Raw genomic sequence first — 19457 nt, 5'->3', positions numbered from 1 at the left:
GAACACCAACGCCAACGAAACTAAGGCGAATGCCATTGTCTCCCATCTCGCTCGATACAAAGTATGAAAAATAATGCGCATATATTCCGTTTGCATATTTGAATATTTCAGTCAACTTCATTTACAACCAACACCGGCACGCAGATCCACCTGCTGAGTTACGGCGACGCGCAAAGCATCCACTGCTCTATCCAGTACATCAAAGCTTTGTCATTGAAAGTTTATCTACTTACCTTTGCACAACTTTTTCAAAATTAAGGCATCGGACTACATCAATACAAGTCTTTCTAAGATCACCCAAATCATACACGCACTCACTCTCGATGAATTTTTTCGCATCTACAACACTTCTTTTTATTCCTTTTTTCCGCTGTCGGTGTGGGAGTGGACTGCTAGAGACGCTTCCGCGGTCTTACAAACGACCGGCGAATGCGAACCGAATTCTTCAAACACGCCGAGCTACTGATTGTAACATCGATATAGATTCCTCACATTGCTGGATTGATTCCTAAACAAACTTGCTGCTCGTTAGATGCTGTAACCTATTGGCTGTAACATATTATGTAACCAATAGGTATGTGTACTTGCAACCGATGTATATTTCTGTGTTTAAGATATCTGTTAGTAGTTCTTTATTACGTCTGAGCACCTATGTACATACTTACTCAAGTATGTGATTTCGTTCTGACCTATATTTGCACTGTAGCATCTCAGTGTCTTTTCTTCTTTTTTTTTTGACGTACCCAGTCAAAAAATTCACCAGGCCGTGTCTGGTGTGTTTTTCCCGTTCACACCACAGCGAGAATTCAGTTTCAGTTTATTTTTATGTTTACTTTAGTTCAAAACATACATGCTTTCATAAAGATACAGAATTCAGACACGGCTTCTGGCGTATACGGCCGGTATGGTGTGTAAGGCCGTTTTCTGGTGTGACACGGACTTGTGTGTTTTGGCAAGACCTGGGCTGGTGTGTTTTGGGAAAACCCGGACTGGTGTGGTTCGGTAAGAACCGGGATGGTGAGTTTTTTTTCATGAGGGGTCCTCATGTATTCCTTCTCTTTACAAAATAAATGCGTTGTAGATGAAAACATTCACTTTTACGTGCCAACGAGCAAAAACAGCAGGCTTGCACAGTATAGTAATAGCGAAAGTTAGGCTAGTTGGTGGTTCATACTTGGGAAGTAAAAACAGCGCAAAAATATAGACTAGGACAGAGTAAGAGACGACCCCGCGCTGATCGCAGCTAAACTTAATTGCAAGATACACGCACATATATCAAGCATTCAACCCGGTCACGTGGAAAACCAAAGGCGTCTGCGCATCAAAGCAAACAAGGTACAAAACAAGCCTAATCATATTGATCATCAACACGTGTGTAACAAACACAAAAAACACAAAAAACACGCCTTCTACTAGCTAAAAACATACGCAACAGTCCCAAACAAACTAACAATTACTTTAATATGGCAATCAGCGCGGTGTGGTCTCTTCCTCTGTCCTTGTCTATATTTTTGCGCTGTTTTTACTTCCCAAGTTGCACAGTAGAGTAGGACTGGAAACGACTTCTGTTTTTTTTTTCTATCCCTGGCTGAACTAAATCTTTGGGTTGACCTGCGTTGCTTCCTTTTCCAAAAGGCTTCAGGCAGCACTGCAGGGAATGCAAAAGTTGAGCAATTTGTTACATTGCCCAGTTTGATAAATGAAGTTCATTATGTTTGTTACAGGTTTATGCTCTCGCTTTTAGAAAAAAAATTAAAGGTGTGGAAATATTCAAACTTTCAAATATTTTTGAATAGCACCGCTATTCGATGATTATCCACTGAAAGTTTTACTATTAGGACTTCCCGAAGGCAACAGTCAATGCCCAATTGACTGTGGCCCATTGACACTTTTTTAATGTTTTCTCCTATTACACGCTTACCTTGTGCCGAAGCTGCCTTTGAGACTATGCTAGCAATTGCATTGACTCGAGAAAGTGCTTGTTCCAGCATTGAGAAGCACTGTGTCGTTACAGTCATCCCTTCATTTTTTAATATTCGTCACCACTTCACTGACTACGCTACAGGCGTAATCTGAATGACTCACGAAAACGCTGGTTCAAATCTGCGTGGCAAAGGTGGAACTTTATGTAATGTTTCATACCAAAAAGATCGAAAAAAATGTATGAACGCTCCCTATCTGAAATTTCATGTGTTTTTGTGCACAGACATTTCAAGAGCAGATCAGCAACTTCAAATTCGAAAGGAGCACGCCCTTGTTCACCAAATCAGAAGGGCCTCCACAGAAGATGAGGGGGGGGGGGGGGAGAACCTTTCATGTGTAAACGCTGTCCACACCATATTCGTTGCACCAAATATAATAAATAGCCCCGCCGCGGTGGTCTAGTGGCTAAGGTACTCGGCTGCTGACCCGCAGGGCGCGGGTTCGAATCCCGGCTGCGGCGGCTGCATTTCCAATGGAGGCGGAAATGTTGTAGGCCCGTGTGCTCAGATTTGGGTGCACGTTAAAGAACCCCAGGTGGTCTAAATTTCCGGAGCCCTCCACTACGGCGTCTCTCATAATCATATAGTGGTTTTGGGACGTTAAACCCCACATATCAATCAATCAATCAAATATAATAAATACAATCCGGTCTTCAATGCCCGGTCCTTGATAAAACAAGGGAGCACCTTCCCTCCAGATCTTTACCAACCTAGCCAAAAAACAACAATGCCACATCTTTATCACATAATAATGTGCTTACGAATCTTTTAAAACTTTTGTTTTGTAACTTCACTTCGAAGCATTCCAAAAAGAGTCAACAAATGTTAAAAATATTTGATTCACTCACACTTGAATGCGGGAATTCATTTTGAACACATTTTTTGCTATTCACACAGCTCTTAAAAATAAAAAACACAGGTTCATTTCTGTTCATTCAGAATTGCCTATCTCTGAACCACGGCAGTTGATTAAGCTCACCATGTAAGCACTAGCAGTAAATATACATTGGCAAAGAATCCTATGTGTTCCTTATACAGCCTAACCAACTGAGGCACTCGCTTTTCAAAAAAGAACTATCGTTCAAACAAACTGTGACTAAGTGAAGACTCCCACATCTTGAAACAGCAATGGCTGGAATGCGAGTACAATCATGGATCACAGTTGAGGTTTTCCTTCTGAAGTCCACTACAGACAATAGAGAACATGCAGCAGCTAAATGCTACCTATGTTTCAACAATTACAATTCATTTCTGCATGCAAATAATGTCAAAAGCTAAATAGCAATGGCTTTCAGCATTTCCCTCATCAGGCATGTACAGCATCAGCTCTACTTCAATACGTGGCCTCGACCTGCTTCGAATAATGCTAATGCCGCCAAACGTTGGGCACACTTTATTTACTGCCATTAATATTACATGGAGCGCGGGTCAATTTCTCCAATAAAATTTCAATTTATTTTCTGCCTAAATGGTGGGTCGAAAACACACATCGCAAATCCGTTTTTGCCACATTCTTCTCGTGGCTATTCACACGGAAACCCACGAAATTAGCTGCCAAGGCTTATCTCGAAAATGAAACATTGTGTGTGACAAGTCACGCAGCTCTCTAGTTTGAAGTACCAGCAGCTACTTAAAAAATATTGTATTGGAAAAACTGACGAAACGCAGAATCATGGCGCTGGTAAATATTTCACAATAAGTAAACCTGAAACGTAGTGAGCAAGCAGTTGATCTTCGATATGAATATAATACTTTGTTGCAGTAACTGCACTTTCGAAAACGAACGATGTGTTTGCTGTCGCCGACAACGAATCATTGCAGAGACAAGCATACGGCAACAAATTCGATGGGGGTGCGTGGAACACAGCCATGAGCGAAACATAGCAAACCTGAACTTGCCGAGTGAGTGCTTTGAACCCGCTGGTCAGCAGACGTGAAACGAAAATTTACTATTCATATCCACCCCCACTACACCTTCACTATAAGGTGCAGCAAACATGCAGTGCCCAACACTAGGGAGCGCCGGCATCAGTCAAACCAAGTCAAGGCACTGCGTCGAAGTATTGAAGTTGAGTGTGCCGATGGCAGTAAATTCTGTGGCTGAAAATATAACTCGCAGCTGTGCTCACAAACAGGGCACTATAATCACCAATCTGAAAACAGGTTATAAAACGATATGCATGCATGACAAAACATACACACCACTGAATTGAGCAAGTTTCTTCACTAAGCTCTCTATTCTTTCTCTTCTTGTGGAGACAATTCCTCCTGTGCAAGCTTCTGGCAGCCTTCTCCCACAAACCAATTCCAACAGTTTCTGTGAAGCTCATATGCATGTCGTATCGGCCTCTGTCTACCTCGTTGTGATGGTAAACCATGTGACGAAATGGAAGTCTTTGGAACTCCCATCACCCAATTTAAGGCAGCCCATGAGGGCATGACACCATTAGCGAGGTGAACCTGCACACACAAAAGGAAAAATAATTCATAATAAAGCAGCACTGATTACTTCATCCCGATGACTGAAATGATGGGCGGAGTTTATTAAGCTCTGAATTTCACCTTGAACTGAAACACATCCAGTAAAATTGCACTGATTTATTCTTGAGAAGACAGTAAGAAATGAACGTAAAAGCTGTAAAAGAGGCCAAACAAAAAAATGCGATGCTGAACCACACAAAATTTATTTTCAATTCATACATTTGAAAACAAAATGTGCAACGTTTCCTGTGTAGAGAGAAGTACAGCTATTCTTAATGTATAGATTTAGTTAGCATACGCAACAGCTTCGCGAACACAGCCTGCCATGGGAAATGGCGGGCAGGCTGCATCGACAGAGCTGCTGTTGATGCCTACTAAATCTGTCTTATGTTTTCAGATTGCTTCTCTGCACGGTTACGCTTTTCTTGGCATGTGGCTCGTTCTTCCTCCGTGTCCTTAGGTGGCTGCCAATTTTCGGGTTTGTTCCGACGTCCACGGCTTCTTTAAGCCCATGGCTCCTACTGACTTTTTATATCTGCCGATGAATCCGACCGAGCAGCCACTTCCATATTTACGATGCAATGCTAGCCCCGCCTCTGTTAAGTGTAAACAGCACAATAGAGTTGAACACGCGCACGCAATCTTGACTTTCAATTGTAAATGCAGTTGCGATGCGGTTTGCTTCTCCTCTGTCGCATGCCAGATGAAGCGGTGAGTGGTGCAACCACCGAATGGAGCAAAACGGCGATACTGTAGCCAATGTAGCTCCCGCTACAAAAATCTTCAGTTAATATGCAGAGTCATATGGGAGTACTTTATGGTCGCATTAAGCATGGCAATATATAGCCTAAAAGTGGCGTGGTAGTGATGGTGAGAGTCCTAATATTTTTTGTTGACTTACATGCGCTGACCATATTGTTTTTCAAGATTAGGCAATGATGATAGCCACTAAAGATGAGGTGTTCAGGAGCAGATAAACAGAGGTGGTGTCGACACACAGGGCAGCTCGCAAATTTGAGCTGGAAACACTTCACTAGCAGGCAATAACTGCTAATGAACAAACACTTGAATATATATATTGTAAAATGGCGTCGAGTACACTCAAGACTCTCCTTTATTGACTCTAGTATGTGCTCCACAACCTAAACTTGACTGGTGATGATGAGTATGTACAGATGAAAAGATGGGACGCATAAATAATGCTCACACTTATTTTCCCCGCGCACTTGAGCGGCCAGCCCGGCCGAGACTTAGGCGGGAAAGGTACGGCGCACAAAGGGTTTAAGACGTGAAACGTGGACTATCTCGGAGGCACAGTAACGACGGTCCGAGGAACCCTCAACGGGAGTGACAAGGTAATTGACAGATGTTCGTTCACAAACAACGTAAGGTCCTAGAAAGCGACACTGAAACTTTTCACACAATCTGGGTGTGCGAACAGGCGTCCAAAGTAGTACTTCATCTCCAGGACGGAAGGTGACGTCTCGACGAAAGCTGTCATAGCGTTGCTTGCGGTCTTGTTGACTGGCCTCCATGTTGAGTTGAGCACGTTGCCGTGCCTCCGCAAGCCTGGAGACGAAATGTTCTGGCGCAGTCGTCGACGCTTTTGTCATTACATTGAAGAATAAGGCGTCAATTGTGAATGTCGGCGCACGACCATAGACGAGGAAGAAAGGTGAATACGCGGTGGTTCGTTCAACAGCGGTGTTGTGTGCAAATGTTACGAACGGCAAGATTTTGTCCCAATTATCGTGGTTCGGTCCGATGTACATGGATATCATGTCGATTAGAGTCCGGTGGAATCGCTCTGTCAACCCATTTGTCTGCGGGTGGTAAGTGGATGTGGTCTTATGAACTGTGCCACAAGTTTTTAGAATTTCGTCCAGAATTGTCGATATGAAGGCCTTGCCCCGGTCACTCAACAACGTGCGAGGTGCACCATGACGCAACACAATGGCTTCTAAAAAGAAGGCGGCAACGTCTGAGGCGGAGCTAGTGCGTAGAGGAGCGGTCTCCGCGTATCGTGTGAGGTGGTCGACGGCTGTGACAATCCAGCGGTGGCCCGCTGGCGTTACGGGAAGTGGCCCGACGAGGTCTATTCCGACAACGGCAAAAGGTGTGTCGGGACATGGAATGGGTTGTAATAAGCCAGCACGAGCTGAAGTTGGTCGTTTGCGGCGTTGACAAAGTGCACAAGAAGCGACATAATTAGCCACAAAGGTAGAAAGACCAGGCCAGAAGAAACAGCTCATAACGCGGTTGTAGGTCTTTTGAAATCCCAAGTGTCCAGCTGATGGGTCGTCGTGCAATGCTTCGAGAACTTGTTTTCGCAGCGAACGGGGAAGTACTGGCACCCACCGATGCCCATCCAAATTGTAAGTATAGTGCTGCAGGACATTGTTCTCTAGCTTGAACAGCCGTAGCTGACGACGTAGTCTGGCATTAGGTGGAGGAGGCGAGCCATTCAAGTATCCGATAATGCGGTTACAGTAGGGGTCGTCACATTGGTACGCGGCAAACTGGGCGCTGTTGTTTAAAGGTAGCGACCCAGCAACTGCCAGGGGTGATAGCGTGAGTGAAGAGGGAGCCGCTTGATCACCTGAGGGACATTCAGGATGCGTGGTTGGAGCTGAAAGTGGCAGAGGGCAGCGAGAGAGAGCGTCAGCATCCTGATGCTGTTTGCCGGACCTGTACACAACGTCAAAAGTGTACTCTTGCAAACGCAGTATCCAGCGACCGAGGCGCCCAGACAAATTCTTCAGCGAGGACAACCAGCATAGGGCATGGTGGTCGGTAACCACAGTGAAGTGGCGTCCATACAGATAAGGTCAAAATTTCTGGATGGCCCAAACGACAGCGAGACATTCCTGCTCTGTTATCGAGTAGTTCTGCTCTGCAGGTGTTAGTGCGCGGCTGGCATACGAAACTACTCTCTCACGTGAAGTGTCGTTGCGCTGGAGAAAGACAGCACCGATTCCGTGGCCGCTAGCATCTCTGTGCAGGAAAGTGGGTGCACTCTCATCGAAGTGACGGAGGACGGGGTCTGATGTCAAAGCACGCTTAAGGGCTTGGAAAGCACACTCGCACTCGTCAGTCCACGTGAAATCCGTCCCTGACGCCAGAAGCTTGTGTAACGGCCCCGCAATTGCAGCAAAGTGACGGATGAAGCGGCGGAAATAAGACGCCAGGCCCACGAAACTTCGCAATTGTTTTTGATTGCGCGGACGTGGAAAACTAATTACGGCAGCAATCTTGTCGGGGTCGGGTCGAACGCCGTCTTTGCTGACAAGGTGACCCAATACTTTGGTGCTTGTGCTGGCGAAGTGGCACTTTTTTGTATTGAGCTGTAGGCCAGCGTTCGAAATGCACGTTAGAACTTCGTCCAAACGCTTAAGGTGCTGAGAAAAAGTAGAAGAATAAATGACGATGTCGTCTAAATAACATAAAAAGGTTTTCCATTTGAGACCACGTAAGACAGTATCTATCATGCGCTCGAATGTTGCTGGAGCGTTGCATAAGCCAAAGGGCATGACGTTAAATTCGTAAAGCCCGTCAGGCGTCGCAAACGCTGTTTTCTCCTTGTCTGCTTCGCGCATAGGTATTTGCCAATACCCGCATCGGAGGTCGAGGCTGGAGAAATATTCTGCGTCTTGTAGGGAGTCCAGGGCATCATCTATGCGTGGCAACGGATATACGTCTTTTTTCGTGATCTTAATGAGCACTCTGTAATCAACACAAAAGCGGACAGAACCATCCTTTTTCCGGACCAACACCACAGGAGACGACCAGGAGCTGTATGAAGGTCGAATAATATCCCGTTTGAGCATGTCGGCGACGTTTTCCTCAATGATTTGCCGTTCTGCCGAAGAGAGACGGTATGGGTGGCGGCGTACAATGGAGCTGCCTTCGGTTTCGATGCTGTGCTCTGCAACGGAGGTGCGGCCCAGAACTTTGCAATGTACATCAAACGAAAGGCTGTGCTTTTGGAGAAGGTCTAAGAGGTCTCTCTTTTGCTCGGCAGTGAGGTGGGGACTTATGGTGTCATTTAAGGTAACAGTGGTAGCCTTGATATCAGTAGTAGCAGACAAAGGCGGTGATTCTGCGTGAAGGGGAACCAGCAAAAAGGGCTCACTGTCAGCGAAGCAGCTCACAGCAGTGCCCTGGGGCAGCATCACTGGCGAAAAAATGGATTCAAGGCGGTGACCAATGCTTTACCGTCGTTAAACCGCACAAGGCCGGGCGCTATGGTAAACCCCGCAGGTTTGAAGCGTACTGATGGAGCTATGAACACGTCACCATTAACTATAGTATCCGAAGCGATCGTTAGAAGTTGTTCATCTCCTGGCGAAATGAAACAATCAGTGGCAGCAACGAAACGGAAGCTGTATGGATCGACATCCGATGAACTCTCAGTAGCTGACATTTGAATGACTCGCTGACGACACGATATGAAAGCTGATGCCGAAGAAAGGAAGTCCCATCCTAAAATAACTGTGTGAGTGCACAAAGGAAGTACAAGAAACTGAATGTGGTGAAGGATGCCTGCCATTTATAAAAACGCGGACTGTGCAAACACTTGAAGGCTGAATAGGGACTCCATCTGCGCAACGAAGGGGAGGACCTTCGTAGGGCGTCCTAACTTTTTTCAAGCGGGCACAAAAGTCTGCACGAATTACGGAAAGTGATGCGCCTGTGTCCACCAGTGCCTCTGTCTGTATACCTTCAACATACACCAATCAAACATTCGATGGGCGGTCCGGAGGAGTTTGACGCAGCTCGAAAGATGCAGCTTTCCCTCCCGAAGCTGCACTGTTCAGTTTTCCAGTTGGCGGTCGGGAATTGAAGTAGAAGGTCGGAGAGGAGAAGAGGAACGCCGCATCGGTGAAGGTGAGCGACAACGTGAGAACCGGGAACTGCCAACTGGGTCAAAGTTCTGCGGAGACGGCGACCGACGTGTGCTGTTCGGATACAGCCGACGACAGGGTGGTCCAGTCGCGTAGAAGTCGTCCTGTTCAAGGTTATCGTAGTTTCGTCGTTCGTCTTGCTGACGGCATCGGCAAAACCTTGAAATATGACCACGGATGCCGCAATAGAAGCAAGTCGGCCGCGAACTGCGCAAGGCGTTGTAAGGCTGGGAAGATGATCGCGTTGCGAGTGAGTTGAGCGAACCATGCACTTCGGGCGCTGGTAGCTGCATTGGGCTTTGCTGGGGTGCACTGACGGGTTGGCAAAAATCTGACGGAGCTGACGTGTAAAGGCGGGCCATGTCGGAAAATCTGTGGCATGGTTGAAAAACCACGTTTTTGCGACGCCGCTCAAGTAAAATGCAACGTGGGCGAGTTTCGCAGGCTCATCCCAGTTGTTGATAACACTGACGCAGTCATACTCCTCGAGCCAGTCTTCAACGTCTTCACCCGGAAGCCCTGCGAACAGCGGAGGATCCTTTTGAGGGCTGGTGACCAGGTGAGAAGGGTTTCTTGGCGGTGGGAGCGGTGGCGAAGCTGGCACGCTGGACTGGGCGGCTTGCGACATTACCGGACCCAGGTCGTTTAAGCGGCGGCCTGAACGGAGCTCCAGGGATGTGTTCTAGAAGACGCTGGGGTGTCCGAGAACGCGAGAGGACGCAGGAACCGGGCAGCACTCTCCACCACTTGTAAGATGGCGTCGAGTACACTCAAGACTCTCCTTTATTGACTCTAGTATGTGCCCCACAACCTATACTTGACTGGTGATGATGAGTATGTACAGATGAAAAGATGGGACGCATAAATAATGCTCACAATATATATATATATATATATATATATATATATATATATATATATTCACAAAGAGTAATTATGGTATGAGTGGTACTAAAGAAACCTACAAGCTGGTAAGGGCTTCGCAGGTAGCATGCTTGTTTCGAGCTTTTCCTGAAGCATGAGCACTGTGGTGCAGCGCATTGAAGAACACATATCGGATATCTAATAACAGTTACATCGTGTATGCTCATGCTCTTCCAACTAGATGTAGGTACTATCTTAAGGCCATTTTTGAATGTGCTAATATGCTCGAATACAGTTTTTTCTCAGCATAATTGTTGACTAGAATGACCTATATGGTTTGTTTCTTTTCTTTTGTACTCAGTTATGCTTAGGATGTGACACTATTTGTTCTGTTGAAGAACTTGTGATGTTATCTTTATTCTTTCCAATTATATTTGTGTACCCAACTCCTGTTTTAGCCCTGAATTGGGCTACAGTACTTCAAAATAATTGAATAATAATAATAATCAGTCGCTCGCACCTGTCGTGTTTACTCCACTTTGGACAAAACACGTGACCAAGTCACCTCGCAAAAATCCTCGCAAATCATGGTGCCATGAATTTGCGCACTGCGCACAGAATAGTATCCACTGACATACTTCTCTTGCATCGACGGCACCTCGGCGTAAGCAGATATTGTTGAATGTGCAGTTTTAGAACAGCGCTCGCAAAGCTTCGCGATTGCGTTGCACGTGCATTCGGCGTAAACCTCTCGCAGGCTCCCTTTACATGACGCTTGCAAACTTTTACATGCCACTTGCAAGCTTTGCTTACGGTATTCTGTACCAGTTGACATGTAGCTAGCGGCCAGCAAGCACTCAGGCACATAACCTATAGTTGCCCAAGTAACGCAGAATGTTTTTCCAACCTTGAGTGAAAGCGAACAGATGTCAGTCAGCGACGCTGCCTAAAAGTGTCTAATGTCCTCTTTTTTGATGACTTCATAACGTTGCTTGTAACATTCAGGACGATATGGCAACGTCCAGGATCCCATTTTCAACATCAAGGCAAAGTTTTCACAACATACCGGCAACGTGGTGTCAACATGGCTGTGTGACGTGCTGACTTTTTTGCGACGTGCGCAGAAAATATATACTACTTTGTGTGCATCAATATATAAAACGCATCTTGACTTCCATGGTAATAAGGGTTGCAGTGCAAGCACGAAAGTGCTGGAACAAAGGCAAACCAAGACGAAGAATGGAGGCAAAGAAAACATGTGTTGTCCTCTTCGCCTTCCATTCCTCATCTTATGTTTGCCTTTCTTCCAGCACTTCGGGCTTGCGCCGCAACCCTTTTTACAATGAACGTTCACCAACTAGCCTGAATAGCCGTTTTTCTGCATGTTGACTTGTTACAGGAACCACCCTGAAGTTTTTAGCCAGGAAAAAAGCTCTGGTATGGTATGAAAATTGCATGATCACTGTCTATACACAAAACTGTTTTGTAACAGCTTTTTACCAACGCATTCGTACATGCATAAACAAGTGGTGTTAGAACAGTGAAGCTATAGAAATGTCAGAACACACTTGTGCTTGTCTGTAAAACTCAGAACAAACTTTGCAAGTCCCAAAGCTTCCAACGCTTGTGATATGCATACTGCATTTTTGTTAAAGCATTAAAAATGTGGTTTTGCTCTGTGTAAGCAATGACTACAATAAGTGAACATGTGTTGAGTGTTCAGAATATTTATGTGCAGAATTGCAGCAACCACACACAGAGCAAGACATGAATTGCAGAGCTACAAAACACATTTTAAGCATTCAATGATAAATATGAAGAAGACATGTTGTAAGAGACGATTACTCCCCCGAGATGGCCATCGCCAGTGGTTAGAGGTAGATATAAATAGCTTGCCGTTTCATCATTCAAGGAAGTGCCCCGTCGGGGCTTAGTAGCTAACACCTAACACTCGCGATCCAGAGGTCGGACGTTGGATTCCGCGTGCAGGCGTTTTTTTAACGCGATAGCGTTAGAGAGCTCATGTCACAGAAAACCCGCCGCCGGCGTCCACCCCGTTGGTTGTGAGCGAAAAATCATCTGTGCGTCTGTGACCGAAAAGTAAAGTTACCGAGATAGCCACGGGAGGCCGCTACTTGTCCACGCGTGCGCGCGTGATCACATTGAAAAAGGCACGTGTTGGGAAAAAACAAGTGCTCAAAGTCATGAGGCGCAGTAGTTTTCTTTGCCCTGCCCCCCGCCCTCCCAGCTTAGCTTCCAACGTTTTTGTCGGAACGAAAGAAGAGATAATGTAATTGCAGCATGCAACAAACCTTTGTAACTCTACTCGCACAGGACCACGACCGGCTTTATAAATTTATAAAGCCGGTCGTGCACAGGACGCATTATTAAAATGTTTGCGGCGTTGTATTCGTGAGGCAATAAGCTCTTCTAGTGAATTCATTCCATGGTTACTTGAAAAAGTGTCCAGGGCCCCTTTGAAGCATTTCTTTCGACAGGTGTCATGACGAAAACGAGCCCATTTGGCGATAATAGCACGTGCTGATCCAATCTACCGTGTGCGTGTTGGTGTGCGTGCGTGTGTATGTAACAAAACATATTAATAAGTATGCACTCAGCGGTTGATGGGTGCACTAGGGACCGGATTTCACTATCGCGTTCAACTCATAAAGGCGAAGCTTAAGGGTCCCCCGATTTTTTTTCTCGCGCATACATATACGCTGAATGACGCCGACGCCAGCGGCAAAATCCAGCCAAGCGTGTCCATATATATGCTATTCCAACAAAAAAAGAAATTATTATAATCTCTTTACTCCCGTGAGTGGCGTCATGTAATGCTATAGATATGTTTGTCATTCCTTTATTTATTATTTATTTGATTTGCATACACGGACACCCAAGCACACAAAAAAAAAGAAAGGGAGAGCAAGCTCAAAACTGCCATCTGGAGGGGCACAACGCATGCTCAATCATTCGGGAGGAGGGAAGAACCAGAGCAAAGGAAGATAGGAGGGGAGAAAGAGGAAAGCAGAGAGGAAAGTAAAGAAAAATGACGAAGACAGACAAGTAAAAGTAAAAAGAAAACTCGACTAAAAACGGGTGGTCAGGTCCGTTTCGTTCATGCAAATCAGGTGAAATTCACACAAAGCATGCTCCGTCCGTTCCCAAAACAACTGCCACACAGATTTATGTAATCGACACGTTTACACTGCGAGTACCACATGGTTTCAAAATGTACAATTTTGTGCCAGCCAAACTCAACTTCTTGATGACTGCTTTCTAGAAGTTTGTTTCCTTTCTGAAAAAGTCTTTGTGTTTTACACCAACCTTTTCAACACTGGGACAGCATGGCATACGATGAAAAACGCATTGAAAAACTCTACTGATCAGCATCCAAGATATATATTGTGTTCTAGCCACGGTGTAAGAATAGTTTAGGTGAGCGAACGCCCCCGCTCTTCGATTCGCGACAACGCTCTGCTTCTCAGCTCCCTCAACAGATGGCGCTAGCAACTAATGCCCTTTCGGTGCAGAAAAGCAGGCACAGCTCGGAGCCACTTTAGCTGAGGATCGGTATGTAAGAAGCAGTTTTGCTTGGCTATGGCACTGAACGCGGCTTTTATAAAGCAGATCATTCAATTAAATATGTTCTTTGAACTTTCTGCCTTATAACATCGTATGATTGAATTCATCAAGCATGCAGCATTCAGGTTTATGTAGCCGGTCCAAGCAGCGCGTCTTTGGCAATGTTCCAATCGTCTGACCGATAGTAATAATTGCGGAGGTGGCCGGAGGTTTCTGCAACAGCATATATCACGTCAAAGAACGTTCGCAATATTTACGCTTGCCCTGTTCACGGTTGTAGGCAGTCAAGAGTACGTGAAGTTACATTCAGATTTGATTTTCCGCCTCTCACGAGGGTTTTATTATGCGATAACATGAGCGTTGGCGATAAGCGCGAGATAAATTTAATGAGTTAAAGGAATAGACATAAAACGCTAACTACATCTTGGCCAAAAAGCGGCTTATGAATTGTCACATCCCATTCAACATTTTCTTGTTCTGTGTAACATGCATGTCTTCGACAATCAAAATTCGACGCTTTCCCATGTATATACATTTTAATATTCTTTATGACTCCTATACTTCACGACACGGATGCACATATTTGTGTGGGTGGCAATCCTGAATTTCATTTATTTGGAATGGAGCAGTAGTACATTTATAAATGAAACACTTTACATACACACAAAAAAAGGTTACATCACAGCACACCCTTATCACAGTATACATAAGCATTATTGCACACATAACATATTACACATACACATCTCTCTTCTCCTGAAGCAAAGAATTATACAAATTTCGACAACTTACGCAAGTCTTGGTTCTTTTTTACATGCTTATTCTTTAGCTGTCTGCAATACTGCCGCATGCGTAGGCACACATAATAGTGCAACAGCTTGGCAAGAACATCTTCTTTATGAGCAGCACATGGAAACGTGAAGGTGAAATTTTCAAGCACTGCATCTGTCGTGCGATCATATACATCTCTCTCGCCAGCGTGTTTTGCGAAGTGCTCCTCAGCCTCTTTGAAAAGAAGGAACAGATGCACATTCGGATGTGTGAGCCCCCCTCTCGTTTTGCAATTTACCAAGTCGGCTTCTGGTAGCTTTGAAATACCTTTCTGCCCAACCAAAGCATCCTTACAAATTGTACAGGAAGTTTGAGTGGCAAGCTTTCGTGACACAAATCCAGTGACATAATATACAATGCAGTCTACGACGGCAGCATCTGAATAATCATGCTCAAACACCTCATCGCATTCCCACGTTTCCTCACTGATGAGGCCATCTAGTTTTTCCTTCAGTTCATGCATTTTATCAGTGTGCTGGAAAGGTGCAGATTGGAACACTTCTCTGAAATCACTCAGGGTCAGAAAAGCAGACTGGTTTTTTTTTTTTTCAGAAACTACACAGTTACCAAACTGTGGTGGCTTAAGCAAAGAATACAAGGAAAGCATACGGTACAGTTGCAAAAATGTCGGAAATGTTGGATGCTCATTTTGGCCCCCTGCTTATCTTATGATACCAAAAAAGCATTCCAACGGATCCTGGTTCATTTTGGCTGTCAGGACATACTTGAACTCGCACTCTTTCAAAAGAAATGCTGACAGTTCCTGAACAGACTTAAGTGTAACACGCAGGCATTCAGCAGTAGACTGCGTTAAAAAAAGATCTTTGTGAATTTCACCCCTCACAACTTCCTGCTCCCAGCTATCAAGCCACTTAGATGCTGACTGTAGAACATGAAAGTCTTTGCTTTCAAGGGCGAGGCCTTCTGCAGCAAAGCGACGATTGAGGGCATCAAAAAGATCATTCATTAGGAGCGTAAACTCTACAGTTGCTTCGACATTCTCAAGCCGTGGTGCGCCTCTCCGTGCATAGAAGGAAATGCCCTTAGCAACTGAGTTGCTAAAAATTTGCGTGGCCAGCTTCACTCGCATTTTCACCATATGTGATGGATTGACATGACAGAAACTCAATTTTGGGCACACCCTAAGCTCTGCTGCATTTTTGGTGTCGGCAACAGAAAGTGCATCATAGCACGACCACTTAATAATTTTCCCCTTTATTTTCAAAATTTTCTTGTCATAAAGACGATTTCTAATACACTTGAACAAGTGTGGGGTATCTGCCACGGCATACACTTTTCTGGATGGATCTAGTGGATGCTCGAAAGCATTCACGACATGTCCTAGAGCACCACTTACGCCAAGCTGCTTCCACATGGCCCTATTAGTAGATGCACCGTCACAGACCACACCATTAACATAAACTCCTGCCTGCTCTAAATGCACAATGCACTGAAGCAACAGCTGGGCAAGGAGTGTACCCTTAGTTGCTCCTTTTGATGCGAATACTGCCACCGGTTGTAAATAGCTGTCAGCAAAAGGAGCAAAAGCAAACACTAGACCATGGTCGGCCAGCTCATTGCTTTGTCCACCTTGGTCTTCATAGTCAACAAGTCCAGCATATGTCATGTTCTTCGAGTTTACAGTCATCTCTTTCCTGACTTGTATCTCATCTAGAATGAGCATACCTCTGCGTTGAAAGGGAGTCTTCTTTGCCAATTTAATTTTGAGAGCTTTAAAAAAGTGCTCATCAAAACCACATTTGAGCCCCACCATGCTTATATATCTTCTAATGGTGGATGTGCATGGCATTGGCAATATGTTATTGCTTCGTAAAAATGCGTGTGTAGAGGGGCTCCTGATGTTCAGCAAGAGGCATAGCAGCAGCCAGTCATCTGTATAGCGCCTATTATTTTTTGTAGTGCACTTAGCTGCAGATATACATTCTTGCACAAGAAGAAGCTGCATTGGTGGGATATCGAGAGATTGGAGTTTCTTTGTGATATCCTCCTTTTGAAATTTAATTATTTCAGCTCTACTCTCCTTCAATTCTTTAGTGATTAGATGGTTGCGCTTCAGCAGCCGTGCTTGGGCCTTCTGCAAAATAGACCTTGCATGACGCAAAGAATCAACTTTGTGTTTCTTGGTAGGTGAGACAGACAGCCTGATGCGCTTCAGTGGTTGCCTCTGTTTCACTCGAGCAGCTTGCCGCTCTGCATGGATTCTGAGAGTATCAAACAGACTGCTGCATGCACGACATATACTTCCCTCCGGTAACAACATTTGGCACCTTTTATGCCTCCATTTGCTTTGGCAGTCAACGAAAGCAGACTCAGGCTCCACAGAAGGAAAGTCCTTCAAACTGGGTCCCCCACCACAGACACGTACACTGTCAACAGTTTTCAAGAGATGTTCAACTTGTGATGTCGATTCAGCAACATTATGTACACCCACTGCACTACAATCAACCGGCTTGCCAAATATATACACTTGCACAGCCATGTCACTATTTACATGCACAGTTTTTCTGTTAAAAAGCACACATGCCCCATCACTTGCGCGCAGCAGAGAGGCGTCGTGGAAAACGAGGTCACGATACCCTTCCAAGTCAATGCGATGTACACCCCACGATGGCGTCGGAAGGCACAAAGTTGACGCTGCGCAGAACATTTCATCAAAAGCTGAAGTGCCGGGGTCACTTGCCGCGACGACATCGCTGTTTTTGTTGACTTCATCTGAATTTTGGACTGTTGCTGCTTGTTGCTGGGTTTGAAACCCGATGCTGGTACCGCTGCTGGTCCCGCCTGTGCACGTAGAGCAAACTGTACGGCAAGCATGCCGCCTTGACTGTTTTCGAGGAGTCTTCATCTTCTTTGACAAATAACTAGGCGCTCCTTCAAAAATAGTTGGCAGGGCGTCCTTTGAAAGTCCTGCTCTTCTGTTGCCAGACATCAGAACGTGGTCATTCAGTTTTGCAGACCACGTTTTCAAAATAAAATGTGGAGCGAAATATTTTTCGCACACACGGTCTGTCCGTTGAAGCACGCGGTCTTTGCGAGGGATCGCCCGCCTCCGTGCTTCAAGCCGGGCTTGGTCGTGCGGTGGCGTAAAAAGTGAAAACTTTTCTTTACACGACTTATAGCCGGTATCGCAGTAAGGTACAAAGCACTTACCCATCGCGAAGCACACTAAATCACGCGACCACGTTCACAAACACAAGTCACATTTTCGACGTGAAGCAGCGTTGAGTGACGGGACAGCAAGGGGCGCGCGGCGGGGGAGCAAGCAAGAGGTAGGTGGCTAGTTTGGCGCGCCCTCTCTGGAGGAGCTTCCTAACCAGAACAGCATGTGCCTCTCCTCGCGAAGCCGCCGCTATGCGCCGTTCTCTCACCTAAACTACTCTTACACCGTGGTTCTAGCCGAGCAACAAGGCCAGGATTCCGGCTCCCGAGGGGCTAGTTCCTTAAACGTCCACCACGTGCCACATAAAGTTGAACCCTCCTTCCCCCCCCCCCCCCCATTCGCTTTCTTGTCCTCCCACCACGACGCTGACGAGTTCCCTTGTTTCGTTGACGATTTCCCGGAAATGGCTTCGTTTTTCAACTTGTTCTCGCCCGCCCCTCATTGTCGGAACCGAAGAATAGCGCTCCACTGCCAGCGCATTCCTACTCACGCCATTTAAGAGCCGGCCGGTGTTGAAGAGTACGCGAACATGGTCCGGGCCGGCCATGAACGGTTTTTCAGACTGAGGACTTCTGTTTTTTTTTTTTTTTGGCTTGGTTGAATTCAAGTTCTCACAATTTTAATATATGGTCATAGATTATTTATATACGAAGAAGCTACGACCAACTGCATTATATTCTTTAGTTTTTTTTCCTGCCGTAGGTAATCTATTGCATTCATAATATCAGCTTTAATACTTAATTTGTGGCTAAGCCATATTCTTTTCCGACCCGAACTTTTTGTTGGGCAGAACAAAGTTCTTCAACCTCTCTTTTTAGCTAATAGGCTTTTGAAAAGCATGCAAAAAATTAAGAAAAATGTTAGTACAACGATTTTCACAGGAGAACCATGTCCCGTATACTGGACACTAGCATTCATTTGCTGAACATATAGGTACACACATTCTGCTTTACTCTTTGAAGAGCGCTGCTTTTGGCCATGTTAGGTTAATAGTCTTATAAAACACAAGCGGGGTTTGTTTCAACCTGAGAAAAAGTTTCTCATGATTGGATGTCCGTATTGCAAAAACCAGCGCCACTGGGTACCAGCGTCCAGCGCCATGCCGGAATATGGGCCCAGTATGGCGCTGGTACTAGCGCAGGTACTATGACACTGGAGCGGCAGCGTCCCAGAACTCTGCGCAAACTGGCTACACAGGGCTAAAACAGGGTCTCCCATTCGCCATGAATAAATAAATATACCAGAAAAATAACTCGCATTCACATTAAAATAAAAAAATAAAAATGGGAAAAAAATGAAACGCCTTCTGACGGCCCGGGATTAGAACTCGCCACCTTCTGATTACAAAGTCAGTACACTACCCACTACGCCACGCCAGAACGTACATGGCGGGTTGTAAAATGACTATTTATCCGAAAAACGCGCCATTTGACTTCATTACAGTGGTTAGAATAGGGAAGTGTGATGAACGCGCCGGCTGGCGCGTAACACCTTGGAAGGAAACCGTCAGATTGCGCTGGCACGCGTTTGCACGTCACCCAAGGCAGCGATGCGCTGCGCAGAGATTGCAATCAACCACGCGCGCGGGCAATGTGAAACATTTAAAATATATTTTTATGCTCGTACATG

The 19457-nt window shown here is 45.5% G+C and overlaps 1 protein-coding gene across 1 annotated transcript in view; it reads right to left on the bottom strand.

The window, feature by feature from the left end:
- Positions 1-324: 324 nt before the first annotated feature.
- The window catches only part of LOC142776506 (uncharacterized), a 243424-nt gene continuing 224291 nt past the window's right edge, over positions 325-19457 (bottom strand). The window contains exon 7 of the mRNA XM_075880306.1: positions 325-4442. Coding sequence (XP_075736421.1) covers positions 4400-4442 — 43 coding nt within the window. The 3' untranslated portion in view covers positions 325-4399. The remainder of the gene's footprint in view (positions 4443-19457) is intronic.

This window comes from Rhipicephalus microplus, chromosome X (assembly GCF_043290135.1).
Source record: "Rhipicephalus microplus isolate Deutch F79 chromosome X, USDA_Rmic, whole genome shotgun sequence".
NCBI classification, from domain to species: domain Eukaryota; kingdom Metazoa; phylum Arthropoda; class Arachnida; order Ixodida; family Ixodidae; genus Rhipicephalus; species Rhipicephalus microplus.
This window is presented reverse-complemented; position numbering and strand designations above follow the sequence as displayed.